Raw genomic sequence first — 25000 nt, 5'->3', positions numbered from 1 at the left:
CTGGGAACTGTCTAGTCACTTATGATGGAATATGATAATGTGAGAAAAAAAGAATGTATACGTGTATGTGTGACTGGGTCACCTTGCTGTATAGTAGAAAACTGACAGAACACTGTAAACCAGCTATAATGAAAAAAAATAAAAATCATTGTATGTTTTAAAAAATCCTATATATGGAGTTCCTGCTGTGGCACAGTGGATCTAGCTTCTCTCTGTGGAATTTCTGGTTGGATCCCCAGCCTGGTTAAAGATCCCAGTGGGTTAAAGATCCATTGTTGCTGCAGCTGTGGTGTAGGTCACAGATGTGGCTCAGATTCAATCTCTGGCCCAGAAATTTCCATATGCTGTGGGTACAGCCAAAAAGGGAAAAAATAAATAAATGAATAAATAAAAATAAAAATCAACATTATCTTATACATGCAAAAAAGCACACAAACAATAAACATATCAGGAGAAAATCTAGCTTATATTATACAGTGTCTTTTTTTTTTTAATGGTCACACCCACAGCATATGGAAGTTCCTGGCACAAGGACTGAAACTATGCTGCAACTACAGCAATGCTGGATTCTTTCACCACTGCACCAGGCCAGGGAATCAAACCTGCACCTCTACAGCAACCTGAGCCACTGCAATCAGATTCTTACCCCACTGTGTCACAGAGGGAACTCCAACTTTCTTAATTCATAAGTTATAAAAGGGAAGAGCTGATAAACAAAGTCAATAAACAAATGATAGATGTTTAATGTATCTTAATAAAGATGAATGATTACTTTCTGTAACATATGAGGTACTCTTCTTACATACCAACAAGAAAAAGGCAACCAAATCCATTGAAAAATGAACCAAAAAAGGTGTTCTCGTAAAGTATTAGTGGAAATGAAACCATTATAGTTTAAGCAATCTGGCAATATCTATTAAAATTTTAAATACAACCAGTAATCCCACTTCTGGGACTCCACCTTGTGAAAATAAGTTTTATTAATTAATTAATTTATTTATTTACCTAATGTTGTATAAACAAGGTTATTAACTGCAACCCTTAAAGCTGAGTGCAGGTAAATGTCCATCAATACTGGAACACTGAACAAATCAGGGAATAGTCATACCACAACATGTAGCCATTAAAAATAATGAATTAAGAAGATATACAGATGGCCAACAAACACATGAAAAAATGCTCAACATCGCTGGTTATAAGAGAAATACAAATCAAAACTATCATGAGATATCACCTCACACCAGTCAGAATGGCCATCATTAATAAATCCACAAATAACAAGTGCTGGAGGGGCTGTGGAGAAAAGGGAACCCTCCTGCACTGTTGGTGGGAATGTAAACTGGTACAGCCACTATGGAGAACAGTTTGGAGATACCTTAGAAATCTATACATAGAATTTCCATATGACCCCACAATCCCACTCTTGGGCATCTATCCAGACAAAACTCTACTTAAAAGAGACACATGCACCCGCATGTTCATTGCAGCACTAGTCACAATAGCCAAGACATGGAAACAACCCAAATGTCCATCGACAGATGATTGGATTCGGAAGAGGTGGTATATATACACAACGGAATACTACTCAGCCATAAAAAAGAATGACATAATGCCATTTGCAGCAACCTGGATGGAGCTAGAGAATCTCATCCTGAGTGAAATGAGCCAGAAAGACAAAGACAAATACCATATGATATCACTTATAACTGGAATCTAATATCCAGCACAAATGAACATCTCCTCAGAAAAGAAAATCATGGACTTGGAGAAGAGACTTGTGGCTGCCTGATGGGAGGGGGAGGGAGGGGGAGGGAGTGGGAGGGATGGGGAGCTTGGGCTTATCAGACACAACTTAGAATAGATTTACAAGGAGATCCTGCTGAATAGCATTGAGAACTTTATCTAGATACTCATGTTGCAACAGAAGAAAGGCTGGGGGAAAAATGTAATTGTAATGTATACATGTAAGGATAACCTGACCCCCTTGCTATACAGTGGGAAAAAAAAAAAATGAATTATAGGAGTTCCCGACGTGGCGCAGTGGAAATGAATCTGACTAGCATCCATGAGGACGCAGGTTCGATCCCTGGCCTTGCTCAGTGGGTTAAGGATCTGGTGTTGCTGTGAGCTGTGGTGTAGGTCACAGACGCAGCTTGGATCCTGCATTGCTGTGGCTGTGGTGTAGGCTGGCAGCTGTAGCTCCAATTGGACCCCTAGCCTGGAAACCTCCATATGGCACAAGTGCAGCTCTAAAAAAAAAATAAGAATTACAGCTATAACAAGTGGCTTGAGGAGGTTTCCATGAGGTAGCTGTTAAATGTATAAAATAAGATGCAAAGAAAATATGATTCCAATTTTTTTTAAAACCAATGACCAAAAAACTCATGTGTGTATATGTATAGATCTGTATTTACTATATAATAAGTTAGTAAGAAGGTACATAGATAACAATATGGACACGATTATATACACATAAAGAAAAGGACAGAGATAAAAAACACACATAGATGCCGCACTGTTAAATGTAGTTACTAGAGAAGAGGAAGTTAAGCAAAGAAGGAAAAACAAAAACAGAAGACCGAAGTCAGCCTGCTTGTTTCCTCTTATTTCTGTCAAAATAAAGTCTGAGGATCTAATGTATAGCATGATGACTATAGTTGAAGACACTACTGTATATAATTGAAATTTGCTAAGAGAGTAGAATTTAAATGTTCTCATCAAAAAGAAAAAGAAAAAGAAATGCGTGAAATGATGAGTGTGTTACTTAACTAGATGCAAGGCATCCTTCCACAATGTATATATACACCCAATCATCATGACATTCACTTTAAGTGTATTACAATTTTATTTCTCAAATATATCTCAATAAAGCTGAAAAAATTAATCTACTTTAAAATGAAACCAAACAACAACAAAACCCACAGGGCTTATGAGGGAATGGCACAGAGGCTCAACACTCAAAAACTCTGTCACATTTTTAAAAAGAGAGGACCCTGCTATGGACTGAATTTTTGTGTCCCTTAACAAATCATATCTTTTTTTTTTTTTGTCTTTTTAGGGCCACACCCGCAGCACATGGAGGTTCCCAGGCTAGGGGTCGAATCTGAGTAGCTGCTGACAGCCTACGCCACAGCCACAGCAATGCAGGTTCTGAGCCATATCTGTGATCTATACCACAGCTCATGGCAACACCAGATCCTTAACCCACTGAGCAAGGCCAGGGATTGAATCTGCGTCCTCATGGATGCTAGTCAGATTCGTTAACCGTTGAGCCATGACAGGAACTTCAATAATTCATATCTTGAAGCTTAATCCCCAATGTGCTGGTATTTGAAAGTCATGCCTTTGGGAGATAAGTAGGTCATGAGAGTGGAGCCCCATGAATGAGATTAGTGCCCTTATAAACAGACACCAGTGAACTGGCTTTCTCTCTCTGCTCTTCACTGAGAGTGGACAGAAACACAGGCAGCTCTCATGAGACACTGGAAGTGCTGTCATCTTGATCTTGGACTCTCCAGATTGTTGAGAAATAAACGTTGCAGAAGCCACCTAGCCTATGGTGTATTTGTACAGCAGCTCAAACTAAGATCCTAATAAAAACCGTAGTACAATAGTACATGTAAAATGTGAGGTATTTAATCACAATAAATGTAGTACTCAATCTTGAAAAAAAAAAATCATGCATTACCTCTGTAAAAGTGCTTTGCAACAAGTAAGCCTTCTCAGCACATTTTATTTGTCTCTCATCATCAACTGTATTTGTATTCCTCGACACCGGTTTGCTAAATGGACACAGTATAAATAAATAAACAAGGAATGAGGGTCTGTGGGGGACTGCCATTTGTGAAGTCTTTAAGCCTTTTGGCAGTTATTTTGGCTGCCCCAGAAACTGCAATAATGTATTTGCTTAATCTCTGTAAAGTTCAGGTGTGGAGAAGTGAAAAAGCAAGTTCTAAATTATTGAGATGTTACTCTAATAAAACTATGATTGTCACCTGGGGGATGATTTTGCTTCCAGGGTCATTTGGAGATGTCTAGAGATACTTTTTCTTTTTTGGCCACACCTGCGGCATGTGAAAGTTCCTGGGCCAGGGATCAAACCCATGCCACAGCAGTGACTTGAGTCACAGCAGTGACAATGCCAGGTCCTTAACACACTGAACCACCGGGGAACTCCTGGAGATACTTATGACTGTTATGACCTAGGGCAGATCCCGGCATCTGGTGGGCAGGGACAACCGTAAAACATCCTACAATCCCAAACATCCTCAATAACCAAAAAAAAAAAAAAATCATCTGGCCAAAATGTCTTAGTGCCACTGTTGAGAAACCCTGCTCTAAATGTACATACTCTATAAAATTTACATTTCGGCCATCACACTACACAGTGTATTTAAGTCTATTTACATACTTACAAATTCAGTATGAAAAAAAAATGCTTTCCAAGTCTTGCACTTTTCCCCAAGAAACAATAATGTACAATAACTAGTTGAGGTTCTTCAAGAAATTTTACCGCTTAATTTAACCTTCCCTATAAATCAATGTTCCACATCTAGTAACAATAATCTATTTTCACATTTTAAAAAAAAAGGCCAGAAATATTTGGGATAAATGATAAATTATGTTTTGATAGAAGCTCTATTTTTCCTATTTCTAATATACTGCTTACATCACACAATCCTTCTATCAGTTAATTATTGATATTTTGGGCACTTAGGGAAATACAATGCATACTTCAAAGTTGTTATAAATTTAAAGAAATAATAGCCCTCTTTTTGCCAGAAAAGTATTTTCACAGCATTGGGAAGGCCTGGGAGGGACTGGGAGGTTGCGGTTAATAGATGCAAACTACTGCATTTGGAGTGGATAAGCAATGAGATTCTGGTGTATAGCACAGGGAACTATACTGGATCACTTATAATGGAACATGATGGAGGATAATGTGGAAAAAAAGAATATATATAGATGTATGGCTGGGTCACTTTGCTGTGCAGCAGAAACTGAGAGAACATTGTAAATCAACTATAATAAAATTTTTTAAAAAGTAAAAAAAAAAAAAAAAGTTCTATTTTTCCATAAGAAGTCATCTCTAATTTTAAATCAGCTAACGCTTAAGGATGTTAAACACTCATCATAAAATCCAAAAGCAAGGAATTCAAGCAGCAAACAACTTGAGTCTCTGAAACCATAAATTCCAAAAGGAGCCATGGTTCCTCAGAGGCAAAGAATCATTCATCACAGACGTAAACTCTCTCGCAAGGCCTTCGTAAAACTAAGTCTTCTGATAGGACACTGACATGCCTGAGGAGTTTATGAGCAGAAGTCATGGATCACACTCACAGTCAGCACATGATGCTCTGTGAAGTGTGAAATGCCCACAGACACTACAAGCTGTTCTCATCACCGGTCTGACGACAGGTGAAGTCAAGAGTTTCCCCTGGGGAACACTGGCACCTGAGGCGCTTCCCAGAGGGAAGAAGCTCTGAGAGCAGACACCTGTCATCCTCCAGCACCACCTGCGATCCACCTGGGATCCTGTTTCACATCTGGAGTAAGAGCTCCATTTATCTGCCTCTTCCCCAGATTCTGGGATGCTGCCCTCTTTGAACCTGGAGTCCCCAGCTTCAGGGCTATGCGTGCGATCCTCAGCATTCAGCTTCTGGATTGGTACTTAGCTGCTACAGTCTCGGTCCCTGCTCCCCGACAGAGTGCTGGTTCCTCAAAGTAGGGACTGTACTTCATGCCCGTACTTCTTAACACCATCAGCCAGGGGTCTTGCTAAATCAAAGATTTGGATTCAGGACATCTTCGTTTCTAATGAGCTCCCAGGTGATGGGAGTGTTCCTAGTCTCAGGACCTACTATGAGTTGCAAGGACTTATATCAAGTTGAATCCCCAGTAGTTGGCACTGATATGCACCCACAACAGGCATTGAAAAAAGATTAAGATGCAGGGATGGTAATTGCTGGCTCTTTGTAAAGAGGGGTTAGAAGTCAGAAGAGACATCTGCCAAGTCAAACTCAGGGTTCAACACACAGATAAAGAAGCTGCCATGGAATTCCTATTGTGGCTCAGGGGTAACGAACCCCACTAGTATCCATAAGGATGAGGGTTCGCTCCCTGGCCTTGCCCAGTGGGTTAAGGATCTGGTGTTGCTGTGAGCTGTGGTGTAGGTCACAGACATGACTCAGATCCCATGTTGCTGTGACTCTGGCACAGGCCAGCGGCTGCAGCTCCGACTCAGCCCTAGCCTGGGAACCTCTATATGCCATGGGCACAGCCCTAAAAAGCAAAAAAAAAAAAAGAGGAAGAAGAAGAAGCTGCAGTGCCTGGCCAAACATGGCATTTCTTGAATTATACAAAGCGTTTCATTAGTTATGCTCTAATGCCATTGTGAATAACTGATTTTAGTTACAGGAATAACTGCTAGGGAAACTTTCAAGGCAGAGTACAGAGATACATCAGGAATGATATTTCTTGCCTGACAGCATTTGAGTCCCACGAGGCAAAGTTTCAAGAAGCTGATGCTTGCCAGAGTCATGCTTCAAAAACATGGTAATACAAATATATGTTTGGAAAAGCCTCAGCAAGAACAAGTTGGTATAACCTCTCTTCATCATTTCATGTACAATGGATTTAACACTCTGACATAAACACAGTTCGTTTACTATATTGGACACAGGGCAATCCTCAGACATGCTGTTTAAAAGGTACTATTGAACCTGGGCAATGGTTACAACCATGTTTATTGTACAATTCTCTCCATTTCCACAGTATATTAAAGATTTGGGGTTATCATCCTGTTTGAGATGGCCTAAGTGCACTCCCGCCAAAGGCCACTAATATTTCTGGACAGAAAGCTTGAAATAGTTACTTGAGGACTCTGCGATGTACATTGTTGCAGGTAGATTGGGGAAGAAAACCAGAACTCAAAATATAAACCCTCAGGGTTTCCTGATCTGTGGTTTTTTTCCTTCCATGCCCTCTAGCTTGGACTCGGGGCAGTACAAATCGCAGAACTGCTCCCCTGGCCCCAGAGGAGCATCCCTTTCTGGTATATGGAGCAGAAGGGGTCCCCACAGGACAGAAAAGGTGGGGGGAAATCTGGAGGTGTTTTTTCTTCTGGTTCTCCCGCAGGCAAGCCTCAGTTCCAAAGCTGCAACCTCCCAGTAGAAGGGGTAGCAGCAGTGACTGGGCAAACACCTACATCTTTGATAGAGGGGATCCTTCTCTCTGACCGGGGGAACTGTGGTCAGAGGAGGACGTTGGGTTTTTCCCTCTTAGTCCTGGAGGCAGACCTAACTGTGGGACGTACACAGCAGAGCTGGCAAGTACACTACACCCTTGGCTTTCTAGTGAGAGGACCTGGAAAAGGTGGAGAAGGGCCGTGCAGATGGAGAATGTGGAGGAGATGCTCTTGGAGAGGTGGGAGCTCAGGAAAGCAACTCCATAAAGCTGTGTATGTGCTCCTGGTGTCACCTCTGACCTATACATGCACCTGACCCTAAGGAGTGTGACAAACCTTGGGGAACTGAACTATGGGGTCGACCACTGCCCAGATCCAGACTGGCTCGTGGATGGCACATGTGAGGGCCAGGTTTAAAGAGCACTGCGAAAGTGCTGGAAACTTGAGGGGACATTGGTATCACAGGGGTTGAAAAAAATCGGTCAGCCATATACAAGACTTCTCATAACTTATACTTAAATTCACTCGAAATGGATAGATTGAATGTAAAATACAAGGCTATAAAAGTTTTAGAAGAAAAGTATGACAAATCTTCATGACCTTAAGTTAGGCAAATCATTCTTAGATATAATACCAATGGCTAGATTCATTTTTTAAATATTGGTGAATTGTATTTGATCCAAATTTAAAACTTTGGCTCTGTGGAGAAAAACTAAAAAGATAAGCTGCAGAGTGTGAGGAAATATCTACAAACCACATACCTAACAAAGGGTTTGACTATATAGAATATACATAGAATATATAATGAATGCTCAAAACTCAATAATTAAAAAAAAAAAAAAAGGCAGGAGTTCCCTGGTGGCCTAGGAGTTAAGGACTTGGCATTTTCACGGCTGTGACTCAGGTTACTGCTGTGACTCGGGTTACTGCTGTGACTCGGGTTCTGTTTCTGGCCCGGGAACTTCTCATGCCACAGGAGTAGCAAAACAAAAACAAGCCAAACAATCAAATTTTTTTTAAGTCTAAAAGATCTGAATAGACATATCACCAAACAAGATATACAAATGGTAAATAACACAAGAAAATGTGCTTTAATAATAATTAACTATTAAAGAAATACAAATTAAAACCACAATGAGATGCCAATACAAGCTGATAAGAACGGCTAAAATTAAGGGGGAACATAACAACATTGAGTATTGATGAGAATGTGGAACAAATGGAAATCTGGTACATTGCTGATGGGAATGAAAATGGCCCAGTTACTCTAAGGAAGTCTGGCAGCTTCTTTTTTTTCTCTTTAGGGACACACCCATGGCATATGGAGGTTCCCAGGCTAGGGGTCAAATCGTTGCTGCAGGCCTACATCACAGCCACAGCAACACAGGATCCGAGCCTTGTCTTTCACCTATACCACAGCTAATGGCAACACCAGATCCTTAACTGAGCAATGCCAGGGATCAAACCCGAAACCTCATTTCCTGTGCACCACAACAGGAGCTCCTAGCACCTTCTTGTATATAGCATATGATATGCCCTAGTAATCTTGCTAAGTATTTACACTAGAGAAGTGAAAACATATGCTTATACAAATACCTGTACATGAATGCTTACAGCAGCTTTATCCGTAATAGTCAAAAACTGGAAACAGGAGTTCCCGTCGTGGCTCAGTGGAATCCGACTAGGAACCATGAGGTTGCGGGTTCGATCTCTGGCCTTGCTCAGTGGCTTAAGGATCTGGCGTTGCTGTGAGCTGTGGTGTAGGTAGCAGACTCAGCTTGGATCCCAAGTTGCTGTGGCTGTGGTGTAGGCTGGCAGTACAGCTCCAACTGGACCCCTAGCCTGAGGACCTCCATTTGCCACAGGTGTGGGTCTAAAAAGGCAAAAAGACCAAAAAGAAAAAAAAACACTAAACAATTCTAAGGTCTTTCAACTTACATATGGATATAATAAACTGTGGTACATCTATATGCTGGAACATTAATCAGCAAAAAAGGGAGGAATCACTGACAAATACAGCAATGAAGATGAACCTCAGAGAAATTTTGCTGGAAGAAGCCCACCAGTCTACTTGCCCACCAATATCAGAGCAATAAATTAGGCAGAAAGGGATGGTCTCCCCTGGAGGAACGAAGAGAAAAATCTCGTCATTTTGAGTTCTAGGCCATGTATATGATTGGCAACAAAACCAGTAAGATGACCAGTTGGTTTGAACTGACTTCATTCATTTATCTTCCAAAGACTTACTAAGCACATCCTAAACCTAGGTCCTGTGAGACATGCGGGTAAGTAAAGCAATGCCAAGCCTTCCCCTCCAAAGAGTCAGTTCAGAGAAATAAAAGAGGATAGCTCTTCGGGACTATCCATGGTTCGGGTTTAAGAACCATGGCCCATTAGATTAACTAAGAATCAAGAACCATGATCCACTAGACTAACTAAAAACCAAGGCTATCATTTACTTCTGCAACTGGAGATGATAAATATGCTGTTGGGTCTCTCCAGGCTCAGTGCTTTCCCTTTGCCATGGTAAAGTATTAAATGAGGTTGGGAAAAGTCAGTGGAAAACTTTCAGGGTAGATTTTCATATCTAGGCACATAAATAATTAAGGTAAAAAGTGCTTAAAAGGCATGAACTCTGGAATCAGAGAAGCTAGATCCAAATCCTGCCTCGACTCAGATGTAATTTTGGGGGCAAGATACTTAACCTGTGTCTTGGGTTCCTCATCTGTAAACTGGATATTATAGTAATACTTTTCTCACTAGGCTGAGCGGGCTAAATATCAAAGTCCTCAGACTGGTGCCTCGTTCACAGTATGTGTTTAGTATGCCTTATTTGAGTTCACGGGGACAAGTCCAGATTTAATGTCCCCAAGTCCAGTTGGCTTCTGTCTTCCATGTCCCCAGTTACACTCTGGGCAACCATCTTCTAACAAATGCATGCTACTGGGGAAAATAAGTAAAAGCCTACATCCTACAGGGGATGGGGAAACCATTTAGTCACCAAATACAAAGAGCACAAAATATATATATATTCTCTAAAGAGATGTTTCCAAAATGAACCCTGACAAGGGAAATATTTTGTGGGTATGCAGAGAAAAGATAACCCAAGTGGCCAGATTTCCCCCATTCGTCTGTTCCAGTCCATTCTGCCAAATGATGAACTTACCTTATCAGCAACATCCACCCTGGCCTTGTGATTGAGCAAGAAATCCACCGCAGATAAATGATTTGCCCCCACTGCGAAATGCAGGGCTGTGCGGTTCATCTGAGGAAACATAATTTGTGTTTTCAGTCATCTGACTGTTACTTAGCTTTCTTAAGATGCTTTTTCTTTCTTTTTTTTTTTTTGATGGGCAAGAAATAGATTTATTAAGACAGGATGCTTGTGAGAGATGCAAGCAGGCAGGCAAAAAGGCTCTGCCCCCAGGATCCAGTGGGCTACTGTTTTATTATCCAAGGGGAGTGGGGGTCCCCTCTTCCTCGAATACTAATAGCCCCTCCTTAGTATCCGGTAAGGTGTGTATTCAAATCAGCAGAAGGGCGGTCCTCAACTCCTGCCCTTGGTCAGAATCTGAAGATTCTTTTTTCTTGAACAACCCATAATTTCCTATCAGGTGTTTGTATTTGGATTATTTATCTATTCTTTGCCTTGCCTTTGAGAGTGATGAGAATTGTGCCCAGCATAAACTTGCATTTCTCAACTATGAGACAGATAATATGAGACTTTAGGATTCAAATGGAACATATGCCCCAAGCTGAAATCCACTGCATAACCTATCATTGACTGTAATAATATGATGGATTTCAACTAGAGAGTAAAAGCTGTACTTCTCCTGTATGCAGTTGTTAATAATGGTAATTGTTTTTCTGCCTAAGATATACTTTTTTTTCACTTTTAAAGGTTTTATTAAAGTATAGTTGATTTACAGTGTTGTGTTAATTTTTGCTGTACAACAAAGTGTCCCAGTTACACATGCACACATACCTATTCTTTTTCAGAGCTGCCTAGGATATATTGATAACGCATAACAAAAATTTTTCCTGTAAATTCAATCCATATGTAGTCTTCCTTCTGCAATTTTTTGGACTGTAAATTTTACTCAAGCAAACAAATCAAGAAAGAAAGAGGGGAGTTCCCGTCGTGGCGCAGTGGTTAACGAATCCAACTAGGAACCACGGGGTTGCGGGTTTGGTCCCTGCCCTTGCTCAGTGGGTTAATGATCCGGCGTTGCCGTGAGCTGTGGTGTAGGTTGCAGACGTGGCTCGGATCCCGCGTTGCTGTGGCTGTGATGTAGGCCGGTGGCTATAGCTCCAATTCAACCCCTAGCCTGGGAACCTCCATATGCCGTGGGAGCGGCCCAAGAAATAGCAACAACAACAACAACAAAGAAAAAAGACAAAAAAAATAAAATTAAAAAAAAAAAAAAAGAAAGAGGGAGTTCCCATTGTGGCTCAGCAGGTTAAAAACCCGATGTAGTGTCTGTGAGGAGGCAGGTTCTATCCCTGGCCTTGCTCCGTGGGTTAAGGATCCAGTGGTGCCCACAAGCTGTGGCGTAGGTCACAGATGCAGCTTGTATCTGGTGTTGCCATGGCTGTGGTTAGGCCAGCAGCTGCAGCTCCAATTTGACCCCTAGCCTGGGAACTTCCATACACTGCAGGTGCAGTGGTAAAAAGAAAAAAACAAAACAAAACAAAAAAATCCCACAGAGTTCCTGTTGTGGCTTGGTAGGTTAAGAACCCAACTAGTATCCATGAGGATGTGGATTCTATCCCTGGCCTTGCTCAGTGAGTTAAGGATCCAGCATTGCTATGAGCTGCGGCATAGGTCACAGACACGGCTTGGATCTGGTGTTGCCATGGCTGTGGTGTAGGCCAGCATCTACAGCTTCAGTTTGACCCCCAGCCTGAGAACTTCCATATACCACAGGTGCAGCCATAAAAGTAAAAAAAAAAAAAAAAAGGCAGCAACATGGATGGACCTAGAGATTATCATACTGAGTGAAATAAGCCAGAGAAAGACAAATATCATATGATATCACTTTTATGTGGAATCTAGTAAAAATGATACAAAAGAACTTATTTATAAAACGGAAACGAACAGTTTTCAAAACCCATCTCATGGTTACCACAGGTAACACATGGGGTGGGGGAGGGAAGAACTGGGAGGGTGGGATAACAGATATGGAACCTACTGTACGGCACAGGAAAATCTACTCAATAGTTTGTAATATGGGAAAAAAGAATGGATATATTTACATGTATGACTGATTCACTTTGCTGTACACCTGAAACAAATACGATATTATAAGCCAACTATATTCCAATAAAAAAAGGAAGGAAGTACGAGGGAAGAGAGAGAAAGAAAGAAAGAGGGGAGGGAGGAAGAAAGGAAGGGAGAGGAGAAAATACACAAAGAAAGAAAGCAAGCTATGAATATCTTTTGCTTCAAAGAAGAGCCAACTTGGTGCTCCCAACACCAAGTGATATCATGTGATACCAGACTGTCCAAGACAGCCTGATGTGCTTCCAACAATACATGTTTGCTTGTAAGTAAAAGACATGCCATATTTCTCATATTTTAGATACTGATTCTGCTTCTAAAGAATCTACAACCCTTTCACATAATTGATTGCAAAAATATGAGAACTATCTAAACATCTGATTTCCCTGGTAGCTAAACTGGTGATAAACTAAGTTGGACAAAACATGAGTCATACTTGACATTGTCTGTGGTCAAGAGCTAGGTTCTGTTATGTCAAATTGGAGCTTATAAAGTCCCCTTTGACTTTATTTGGGAATAAGGATACAAACCAAAATAGCATCCAAGATAATTCAATAAGCCACTTCCATTTTTTTTTTTTTTAATTTTGGTCTCTCTCTTCACAGATTTTAAGGAACTCTACAAGTAACCATGTCAACAATTTGCTATAAACAAGATTAAAGAGACATCATTAGAAAGCATAATATAATTCATCAGGAGTTTATAATGAACTTGCTACACTGACTAGAAGTTTAAGTGTACTTCCTCTCTAGTACTTTAATATAAAAACATGGTTTAAAATATCAGAAAGTTGTACAGAAAAAATTTTCAAATGGTTATAAAAGTACATTAGGCAATCTATTTCCTGCCACTTGGAAACATGATTGTTGCTTCAATTATACAATTAATCTAGCTATGACCTTTGAAAATCCTTGTTTGTTTAGTTTCTTTTTGCTCCCTCCCTTCCTTCCTTGATCTCCCTCCCCCCTTTCTTTGCTCCTAAAATTGTTATGCTGCAAAAATTTGCTATTTTTCTACTCTTTCCAGGATGTCTGTGGACAATGAATACTATATACACACAACATATCAGACACACATGCACACGCAATATACACAGAGACACAAAAAATTCCAGATACACATAAACACTGATCCCCTCACATACACAATGCATAACTGCTAAACATTGTTCTCCTGCACACAATGCATGACCTCAGTTTCTACGACCGTACTGCTTGGGATAAGATCTGGGTTTTATGGAATGTGAAGTTTCTACTCTTTAGGAGCCTCTTTATTTTTTATTTTATTTTATTTATTTATTTTTTTGTCTTTTTTTTTTTTTTTTTTTTTTTTAGGGCCACACCCGAGGCATATGGTAGTTCCCAGGCTAGGGGTCTAATTGGAGCTACAGCTGCTGGCTTACATCATAGCCACAGGAATGTGGGATCTGAGCCTCATCTGAGACCTACACCACAGTCACGGCAACGCCGGATCCTTAACCCACTGAGTGAGGCCAGGGTTTGAACCTGCAACCTCATGGTTCCTAGTCAGATTTGTTTCTGCTGTGCCATGACAGGAACTCCATAGGAGCCTCTTTAAATTCAGAGTCAGAAAGTTTAACTGACTGACTGCAGTTAAAATTTTCTTACTTGTTCCAGATTTTACCAACTCACATAATAATAGGAACACACTGCTAGAGCCCTCCCAGTGCCCTGGAAGGAGTCTGTACAAGCAGAGGTCTTAAACTTTATGCTTCATTTCACGTTAAATCTACCTCTGCCATCCCCACCATGAACCACTTCACAAATTGTCCTAAACCACTGGCATAGCCTCCAATCTGTTCGCTTTGATAAACCCTGCCTTGTAGGGCTGACAGGAAATCCCAACACAACCAGGCAGTAGAAATCCATGCTTCTGGCAGTGGACTTCTTCCCTACACTCAGGCACTCGAAGAACAAGGAAAAGTCAGCTTTCAGAAGGATAATGTGAGAAAAAGAATGTATATATGCATATACATACATATATATATATATGACTGGGTCACTTTACTGTACAGTAGAAAACTGACAGAACACTGTAAACCAAGCATAATGGAAAAAATAAAAATCATTAAAAAAATTTTTTAAAAGAAAAGGCCCCAATGTCCAACATGCAGATGCACTAGGTTTCAAAAGGAATAAAACGCAAACCCAAGCTCTCCTTTGGATTTTAAATTTGGAAGGCCCCAACCACAAAGGACATCACTGGCAAGAAAACAATGATGAATTGTGTAGCAAGAAATGTTCTGCCTTTCCAGAATATGTGAGGCCAGAGTGATCCATCCACAGGCTACGATCCAGGATCAAGTCCAGGACCATAACCTTGAAAGCTGGCTTCACTGCCCACCCACAGACCGAGCACAGCTGCACATAAAGTCCTGAAAACTCTCCCTTGGCTTAGATCAATTAAACACCCAGGGCCTCTTCCACTGCTTGACTCCACTTTTAGCTAAAACATTCTGGAATTGCCAACAAAGGAGCTCTCCCTTATCTCATCCAGTACAATCATTTGTATTTTTATTTCAATTAGACTGTGTAAACCCATGCCACTATTTGTCATATTTGTGCCTTCTACTCACATGATTCACAGCATTAATGTTAACCTTCTTTTCAAACAGCTTCTCCATAAGATCCAAATTATTGCTTCTAGCAGCATTCTGGAAGCTTTTCTCATTTGGCAGCACTGAAAGGAGCAAGCGTGACAGAGGGAATTTAAGAGGGCTGAAGAGAAAGCAAACCTCATGTGGCAAACCTTGGAACTAAAATCTTGAGACAACAGCCTTGAGCCTTTCACATTCTGCTATTCTGGATGTGGGAACTTGGCTTCAATATTTTAGAAAGCTGTATTATCAAGATTCTACTTTCTCCTCACGCCGAAACTGTTTTCACTGCCTTCCTTAAAAATCTTCCTGGTCCCAAACAAAACATTATTCCCAAGGACCACCCTGAACTCAGCAATGAGGTATCTGGCTCTAGGAGGCTGAAGGGTGGCCGTGGACTTCCCAGAGGGCGTTATTTATAAAATGTTTGTGTAAGATTAGACAGGGAGAAGCCCAAACACTCCATACAAGCTTAGAGAGATAAAACTGTTGTCTGCAGAGCCCCGTGCAGATGCCAGACCTGCAAAACAAAACCTTCACATGCAGCATATCATATAAACGTACATGAAGGCTAAAAGGGATGAATATGTTTTATTCTTTTTTTTTTTTTTGTCTTTTTGCCTTTTCTAGGGCTGCTCCCACGGCATATAGAGGTTCCCAGGCTAGGGGTCTAAATGGAGCTGTAGCCGCCGGCCTACACCACAGCCACAGCAATGTGGGATCCGAGTCTCGTCTGCAATCTACACCACAGCTCACAGCAGTGCTGGATCCTTAACCCACTGAGCAAGGCCAGGGACCGAACCCTCAACCTCATGGTTCCTAGTCAGATTCGTTAACCACTGCGCCACTGACGGGAATTCCTGTTTTATTCTCATTTATATGAAAGGGGATAAAAAGTAGATTCGCACTTTCAACTCTACACATTCCCATTACCATACACTATGAACATTACCTATCACACATGTATATACATTCAGATGACAGGTTTTATGAAATAGACTAGAAAAGAGTCCAGGATTTACTGCTGTGTCTTGTTTCTTTGTTGGTGGTGGGGGTTTTTTGGGTGACGTAAAAAATCTGTAACGTTCTCAAGGGACAATCCCAACACTGGGGCATAAAGTCAGAACCGGAATGATCTGAAATCAGCAATAGACTATCTCCAAATAGAAAGGACCTACAAGAGGCTTTATGGATGTGTTTCCAGGTAGATTCTCTAGTATCTGCCAAGGACTTTAGAACGCCACCAAGTCCAATCAAAGGCCAGGGGGTATATCTTCCTGGGAGATAGGCATGTTCATTCTATCACCTGGACCACTCTCTTCCTTTCTACCACGACTTTTGCTACCACTCTCAATAACTTCAGCATCCACACAAGATGATTAATCCAGCACTTTGGTCTCTCCGTTCCCTTACCCCTCACCTCCAACAATCTTTCATTCCACCTGACCTCACCCCCTTGATGTCAGGGTCACACTTTGACATGGCCATCATCAGAAACTATCTACCCCTGACATCTTCAAGGATCCCATTCGCTGACCCTGACCTCATCTATCAGCTCACCAGCTCTAGTTTTCCCAGTCTAGAAACTCTGCGACCTCCTCAAGGTCTCCTCCATTCCACCCTTCTCAACGTCCTTTCCTATTCATCACCTGTTAGGCCTTTCATTCACTCCTCAATGAGTGTAGGTTGTATGGTCCATGTTTGAACACATTTCCATGCACATACATTTATCTCCCTCATCAGAGTAGTTGGCAGAATCCAATTTCTGAGATTAAACCCAACACCTGAGCTAAATGGTGCAGGAGGAGAACACAGCCATGCGGTGGTAGACACTGCTTGTGACCATCAGCATCTGATGCTCCTCTCCTATCTGAACACATGCCTAAGTACACTTCCCAGCCTGGCTGCAGGTAGGGGAGGTAGCAGAAATGATGGTGTGTCACTTGGGGCTAAGCCAGTGAAAATCCCCTGGGTCACTCTCCCTGTCGGGTCAACCCTGAAAGTCATGTGTTTAAATATAGGGGTACCATAGCTGAATTGTGCCCCTCCAAATCCATATGTTGAAATTCTAACCCCTACTACCTCAAAATAGTGATAATAGTGTCCAGATGATCCACTCCACGCTTTAAGAACTTGAGTACAGGAGTTCCCGAGGTGGCTCAGCAGTCACAAACCCAAGTAGTCTCCATGAGGATTTGGGTTGGATCTCTGGCCTCTCTCAGTGGATTAAGAGTCTGGCCTTGTCATGAGCTGTGGGGTAGGTCATAGACACCGCTGGGATCCGGCACTGCTGTGGTTGTGACTCGGCCCCCTACTGCAGCTCCACTTCAGCCCCTAGCCTAGGAATTTCCATACACCGTGGGTATGGCAAGAAAGGAAAGAAAGGAAAGAAAGGAAAGAAAGGAAAGAAAGGAAAGAAAGGAAAGAAAGGAAGAAAGGAAGAAAGGAAGGAAGGAAGGAAGGAAGGAAGGAAGGAAGGAAGGAAGAAAGAAAGAAAGAAAGAAAGAAAGAAAGAAAAAGAAAGAAAGAAAGAAAGAAAGAAAGAAAGAAAGAAAGAAAGAAAGAAAGAAAGAAAAGAACTTAAGTATAGAAAGATTAAGTGACTTATTTAAAGTCACACAATAAATCAGTGCCTGATTCAGGCTACAGGAGATAATAGCACATAAAACTCTTTCCTTATGTGTAAAAGGCCTTACTCATTTCTTTAAAAGTTATCTTCCTTAATTTAAAAGAGTAACACCTTCTTTCCACCCACAGGGTAGGAGTAACCTGAAATAAAACGACCTGAGAAACGTGAGCCAACCCTGGATGGGGGTGGATCCCAAAGCTGGAAACCAGCCCACAGAGGGCGCAAGGCTGAGGAAGAACTTGGGGTCCCTTCCCCGCACCTGCTGGACCAGCTGCCCCCGCCGGCCTCTCCAGACCTCGTCCCCGGACTCACGGAACTCGTGTCTGGCCGCCGCCTCCTCCTCCCTCGGCCCGTCTTGCTTTGGAATCTGCACCAGGCCCCGCAGGTCCTCCCGCAGCCCTTTAGCGGCCGCGGCCGCGGCCGCGCCGAGCGGCAGCCCCCTCGCCGCCGCCCTGCGCCGCGGGGCGCGCCGACCGGGCTCCATGTCCACCCCGAGGCCGCAGTGCAGGGCGCCGCACAGACCCGGGCTAGAGGCGGACGGGCAGGCCCCGCTCTCCGCTGCGGGCACTTCTGCGGGCGGCTCCCGCCCGGGCTTCGGCCCTACCGGGCCTTCAGGTGTGGCCCCGGGCTGTGGTTGCATTCACCTGAGATAAAATGTCCTGCGGAAACTCCCAGCGCACACTTAAGCCGTTCTTGGTACAGTTTGGAGAAAGGTCGAGGATGGCTTTATAACCACACTCTTGGAACTTCTTATAGAATCATTTCTAAATGGGCTTCCAGAATTTTCTTTTGAAGAGACTAAGACTCAGTTGCTTCTCTGAGGATGGGAAACCTTGCTATTTCGTTTTAATGCAGTGGTAACCTACTGAACTCCCCATCTTGGGTAGTATTTCCTTCATACTGGCTTACAAAATACACGAATGAACTATAGCAGTGCATTCTGGGCACTCCTGTGCCTAGCTAAAATTAAAAAAATATAGGAGAAAAGCAGAATATTGAAGGACAACCAGAGTCTCTCCCCTGAGTCTCTAGCACCTAAGCACAGTGTGTTGGCTGGATTACAGAAAATAAAACAAAATAAAATGATGGCACATCTCATATCTGTGGAAGGGTTCACAGGTTAAAATTAGAAGTTTAGCCTAATCCAGGAAGAAAACAAAATTGAGCCCTCGACCAGATTTGACCCCAGAACTGACGTGGCTTTTTGATACACACACACACACACACACACACACACACAGATGGGCGATGTTAGGGAAATATTGTCTATAAATATGCACAAAATGGTTTAGAGAGGGGAAAGAAACTGATGAAAGCTGAGACATGAGTTGGAAGGCTAGAGATTAGGCAGCTGATGAGGATTTGACAGAAGTAGAAAGAAGAGGATGTTTTCAAGAGGCCCTGCAAGGATAGATAATTCAGTAACAGATATGGGTTTGGCAGAGGTTGTGTGTGTGTGTGTATGGGGGGGAGTATACACACACACACATAATGTATGTTTATCTGTGTGTGTGTATATATGTAGGTATGCATGAGATTGAAATCACAACAAATTTAAGAGACCGAGATTAGAAGGAGAAGGTGAAAACTATTTGTCTCAATTATCTTCTGTCTCCCTGAGCCTTCTGTACACAGGAACAGTTAGAAAATAAATGACCTCATACTTGTAAGAGGAACAGTTCAATATTATGGTTTGCTTTCTAAATGGAATCATGTTTTCAATACTCACTGTGATATCATTTGCGTTTTTCTTGAACAACTGTTAATCCACTTGTGTATGACCAAGCAAAAGTAATTATCCCTTAATAATACAACAGAAAAAACCTAGTTTTTGTTCCAGGGGAATAAACACCACCTCTCTGAAACATTCACTAAAATCCTACCAGCACCAAGTATGCTCAGATATATTACTGCTTTTCGAAATGGAACATTACTTAAAAAAAAAAAAAAATCAGAACCAGGTATCATTTTCAAAATGGAATATTTCCTCAAAAGGCAATTTTTTCTTAGCCCTAACTGTCATATTTTGAACCTTTTTCCAAATATTTCCAACCTACCCCAAAAGAACAGAGTAATAAAACACTTAGAAAGCAAGCCATTATTCGATAAAGGGAAAGAAATGCAATTCCTGCTTTCCAGAATGCCTGTCCCTGGGTGCACCGTCTATGTCAGCCACTTCTGTTTCCCCGAGAAAAATAGCAAGAGAATAATAAACACAGTCTTTGGGCACGTATAATTTATTCATTTATGGGTCAACAAATGATAGTTAACACCTACTCAATGCCAGGGTTTACTTCTTAGAATTCAGAGATCAGTGAAAGGTCATCCAGGATCTCCAGCAGCCAACAACCTCGTTGGGCAAGACCACAGCAAAATCACAGCAAAGAATATTTCAGTGTCTTCACAGAGAATCAGAACCACACAAAAAAGGGACTGATGAGTTTTCCTAGTGGGCAGGGACTCTTTCCTGAAGGCGGCCCTTGGGCTGAGGTGAAAGATGACTAGTTAGTTGTGTGGTGGGAGAGGGCAAAGGAGCATTCAGGAAGCACATCCTGGGCAGAGGGAGCAACTGAGCATGACACTGGAAGGGAGAAATAGCTTGGTTTAGTCTAGTCACAAGCTATGCAGTGTGATCTGATTGACCTTGAATGCCAAGCCAGTGCTTGGTGAGCACCAAGGAGAATGATTTGCGGGAGCTAGCCTGTACCGGCCTCCAAGAGCCAATTGCTAAATTTTCAGAAATTTTGTGAACTGGTTGATAATATGTCGATAGCTTGAAATCTGTCATGGTGTTTGCAACATAGAAATCATCATCTTCTCCTCAACTCCTGCTGATCCTGGACAGAGTGGAGAACTTTTGAAATCTTTTTTGGGTTTGTTTCTGATTTTAAAGTGACATCATGTAAACACTGTTTATACTAATCTGCAAAAAGTGTGCAAAATGGTTTAGCGCAGAAGCTGAGAAATCAGTTGGAAGGTCAGAGTTTAGGCACGCATTTATTAAACAGCAAATACTTTTTGTACTGAGTGGTCTGAAATGTCCATACTCATGCCAATACTACTCTATTAGTGGACTGTAGTAATTACTGCAGATTTATAATCAATGCTTATATGACATAGGGCCTATTCTACCTGGTTATTCGTGGGACTTGCTCTTCCATACAAATGTAGGATCTACTTATCTTCCAAGAAAAACCATGAGAAGTTTTATTTTGAATTTTACTGAAATTATAGAAATTAGGGGAGAATCGTTATCTTTGAGATAGTTATTCTTCCTATTTATGAAGAGGATTCCTCTTTGAATTTACTGAGACATACTGTTTGCCTTTCAACAGTATTTTGTAATTCCCAAGTTCTTGTACATATTTTGACAGATCGTTCCCTTCTTCCCACCCGTGGCCAGGCCCCTTTGGTTCCCATATGTATATATTTTTTAATTTCCTTTTTTTTTTGGCTATGTCTGTGGCATGTGAAAGTTCCAGGGCCAGGGACTGAACCCGTGCCACAGCAGTGAAAGCACCAGATACTTAACCTGCTGAGCCACTACGGAACTCCCTTTAGGTCCTTTATAAATTATTGTCCTATTTTCTAACTGATTATTGCTGTTGTATGGAAATGCCACTTATTTTGTACACTGATCTTACAGCCTTAAACTTGGTGAATTCCTTTCTCAAATGTAAATTTTAAAAAATGTAGATAAGCATATCATCTGACAGTAAAGTTTTACTTTTATTCTGTTTCCAGTTTTTATTCATCTTATTTCTTTTATTTATTGGTTATGCTCTCCAGGAAAATACGAGGGTTCTCTTGTGTTAAGGAATACTTTTAAAATTTCATCATTATATGTTGTGATTTATATAGCTTTTTTTAATAGGTAAGAACAATTTAATAATAGAATCTGATTTTGTTTGAGGATAGCAATGTGCCTAGCTAAAAAACCCCCTTGCATTTCCAGGCCCCCTTTATTTTTTGGCCACACCTAAGGCATGCAGAAGTTTCTGGGCCAGGGACTGAACCCACGCCACACAGCAGCCCAAGCCACAGCACTGACAATGCCAGATCCCTGACTCTCTAAGCCAACAGGGAACATGCAACACAGAACTCCAGGATTTTTCTCTTTCTTTTATTCTCTTTCTTTCTTTCTTTTTTAATGGCCGCACCCTTGGCATATGAAAGTTCCTAGGCCAGAGCCCAGCTGCTGCATTCAGATTCTTAAACCCCTGCACCATGCTGAGATTCCAGGATTTCTTTTTATGTAAAGTGCCATTTAAAGACTTTTGTCTGAATTTTTATTATTGTTTGTCTTTTTCTTGCTGATTCATAGGAGTCATTTATATATTCTGGGTTTTATACATTTTGGATACTAGCGTTTTGCCAATTATATGTGTTGCAAAGATGTTCTTCCAGGTGGTTCCCTGTACTCCGACCCTTAAGTAGGCAAGATTATAGATGCTTATTCTTTGTAGTTTTGCTGTATTTAAAAAAAAATGCCCCCAAACAAACTTATAATAAAAAGAAAATGAGTTGCATTATTAGATAAACAGAAAAGGATGTGGAAAAAGTTCTGGGCAAAGAAAATAAGAGTAAAAGCAATGGAGGTGGAGAAAGAGTAGAAAACTAAGAGTAGAAAACTAACAATTTAATAATAGAATCTGATTTTGTTTGAGGATAGCAATGTGCCTAGCTAAAAAACCCCTTTGGTAGAAAGGAAACCATTTCTGTTGGTTAAAAGATTAAACATTTAAAATTTCATTTAAAATTTTTATTGACTATTACTAAATTCAGTGAAATGAATCATCTAAATGAAAATAATTTAGTATTTACTCTAATGTTGAAAATATACAATAAAAATAAACTTGAAACAAGATAGAAAATAACTAAATATGGTGCTATCTACTTTTCAATATGTTAAATCAATGTTTCATTGAACTTAATTTTGTATAGAATTTACATAAGTAATCATACAATCAAGAACTGAGCTCCACAACTGGGTATTCACCATAGCATATAATAATATTAGGCATGAGATTGGCATGCTAATACTAAAGCTAATTTTAAACCATCCAGTAATAAACTCAAATTACCACTTGACTAAAGGTTGTGTGAGATTCTAATTTAAGCTATTCTTAAAATGCTATTTCTTTATACATTTGGGTAAGGAGCTATAAAATATGAAAAGAAGAAACAAAAATATGAGGACAAAAGATTCAGTTCCTTAAAGTAGTAAGAGAAAATGGTTTCCATCTTTATGTTTCAATTAAATTTTTGTTTTGTTTTTGTCTTTTTGTACATTTAGGGCTGCACCAATGGCATATGGAGATTCCCAGGCTAGGGGTCCAATCAGAGCTGTGGCTGGCCTACACCAGAGCCACAGAAATGCCAGATCTGAGCCTCGTCTTTGACCTACACCACAGCTCATGGCAACACCAGATCCTTAACCCACTGAGTGAGGTCAGGGATCAAACCTGAAACCTCACAGTTCCTAGTTGGATTCGTTTCTGCTGCACCACGATGGGAACTCCTAAATAATTGTTTTTTGATAAAAGCTCCTATTGATAACACAAAAGTATTTGGAGTAACTACTGAAGCTAACTACTGTTAGGCTATCTTCTTTCACAAATATTAATAAAAACATGATAGAGATATAATTAAGATAAATGAGGTTTTATGTTTTTTGTTTGTCTGAACCTCTGAGAGCTGAGGCCTATGCCACAGCAACACTGGATCTGAGCTGCATCTGTGACCTATGCCACAGCTTGCGGCAATGCTGGATCCTTACCCCACTGGCGAGACCAGAGACGGACCTGCATTCTCACAAAGATAACGTTGGGGCCTTAACCCACTAAACCACAACATGAACTCCTAAAGAAGGTGTTTTAACCCACATTAATCTTTTGAATTGCACATTTTTCCCTTGAAGGTCATCCTGAAATAAAGTGAGAGTAAATTTATCCTTTTTTTTTTTTTTTTTACAGATTTGTGTAAAGTGCAAATACAACTGCCAAGAAATGAAATTTATGATTTAAAAGTCCTGGATAAGAAAATAATTATCTTGGAGTTCCTGTCGCGGCACAGTGGTTAACGAATCTGACTAAGAACCATGAGGTTGCAGGTTCTATCCCTGGCCTTGCTCAGTGGATTAACGATCCGGTGTTGCCATGAGCTGTGGTGTAGGTCGCAGACGTGGCCCGCGTTGCTGTGGTTCTGGCGTAGGCTGGTGGCTACAGCTCCGATTCGACCCCTAGCCTGGGAACCTCCGTATGCTGAGGGAGCAGCCCAAGAAATGGCAAAAAGACAAGAAAAAAAGAAAATAATTATCTTGAATCTTAGACTAAATATTTTTTAAAGTGAACCAAGTGCTTACTTATTAAAGAAGTTTTAATTTAAAAAAATCAAATGAGTAATCATATTTTTTAAAAAAATTCTTTTAACAGAAAATAATACTGTGATGCTATTTTCCTGAAGGTAACAAAACCTCTCATACTAGTTCTGCTAAGCTAATACTCTTCATAGAATTTATGATAAAAATTAATTATGAATGCTCATGAGGTATCTGAAGATACTAGGAGCTAAAATATAGTTAAACAAAAATTGTAGAAGATACTAAGATCAAACATAGCAGTCCAGTGCCAACAAAGTTGTTAAGTGCTGAAAAATTCATGTGCTAAAATAGGTTTGTCTGAACCTCTGAGAGCCCTTATAACGCCGGATCCGAGCTGCATCTTGTGACCTACATCACAGCTCATGGCAACATCAGATCCTTAACCCATTGAGTGAGGCCAGGGATCGAACCTGTGTCCTCATGGATGCTAGTCAGATTCATTTTCCACTGAGCCATGACGAGAACTCCTAAACATATATTTTTATATTCACTATAAAATATCATGAGGCAATAAATCAATTTCTGATCCCATTACTAATTTCTCATTTAAAAATTATCTCCAACAGGAATGATTTCCAATTGAAGGATAATGGAAGTGAAATTCTCATGGTCATTAAAAAAATATACAGAAGTAAATTAGTATATTTCAAATTCCTATAAAAAATGTCATTTAGGGAGGGATTATTGCACTTGCCTTTCACTAAATGAACATGTAAACTTGAAATAACCAAGAATACATTCATTGATTATAAAGTAACAAGTTTCACTCAAAGGTTAAAGATAAAATGTTCAACATTCATTTAAAAAATATGTCAATGGTATGTCTGGGATTGTTTGATTTTGTTTTCTTTGATGCCGAGTACTTTGTCATCAATCCTGGCCTGGAATAAAAAAAGAACACGCAA

At 40.7% G+C, this 25000-nt stretch overlaps 2 protein-coding genes across 9 annotated transcripts in view; both read right to left on the bottom strand.

The window, feature by feature from the left end:
- The window catches only part of ANKDD1B (ankyrin repeat and death domain containing 1B), a 68263-nt gene extending 49917 nt beyond the window's left edge, over positions 1-18346 (bottom strand). For 4 of the 5 annotated variants that reach the window (XM_047778121.1, XM_047778123.1, XM_047778120.1 and 1 more), the window contains exons 1-3: positions 18026-18346; positions 15064-15167; positions 10353-10451 (exon numbers count right to left, since the gene is read on the bottom strand). In XM_047778121.1, the coding sequence (XP_047634077.1) occupies positions 10353-10451; positions 15064-15167; positions 18026-18197 (375 nt within the window). In that variant the 5' untranslated portion in view covers positions 18198-18346. Of the gene's footprint in view, positions 1-10352; positions 10452-15063; positions 15168-18025 lie in introns of those variants that run through there. The other variant, XM_047778124.1, reaches the window with a different exon arrangement.
- A 5669-nt stretch (positions 18347-24015) lies between these two features.
- The window catches only part of POLK (DNA polymerase kappa), a 79438-nt gene continuing 78453 nt past the window's right edge, over positions 24016-25000 (bottom strand). For all 4 annotated transcript variants that reach the window (XM_047778113.1, XM_047778115.1, XM_047778114.1 and 1 more), the window contains one exon: positions 24016-24976. In XM_047778113.1, coding sequence (XP_047634069.1) covers positions 24892-24976 — 85 coding nt within the window. In that variant the 3' untranslated portion in view covers positions 24016-24891. The remainder of the gene's footprint in view (positions 24977-25000) is intronic.

Source organism: Phacochoerus africanus, chromosome 4, assembly GCF_016906955.1.
Source record: "Phacochoerus africanus isolate WHEZ1 chromosome 4, ROS_Pafr_v1, whole genome shotgun sequence".
Taxonomy (NCBI): Eukaryota; Metazoa; Chordata; class Mammalia; order Artiodactyla; family Suidae; genus Phacochoerus; species Phacochoerus africanus.
Note: the sequence above shows the minus strand (reverse complement) of the source record. Positions and strands in the feature narration are given on the sequence as shown.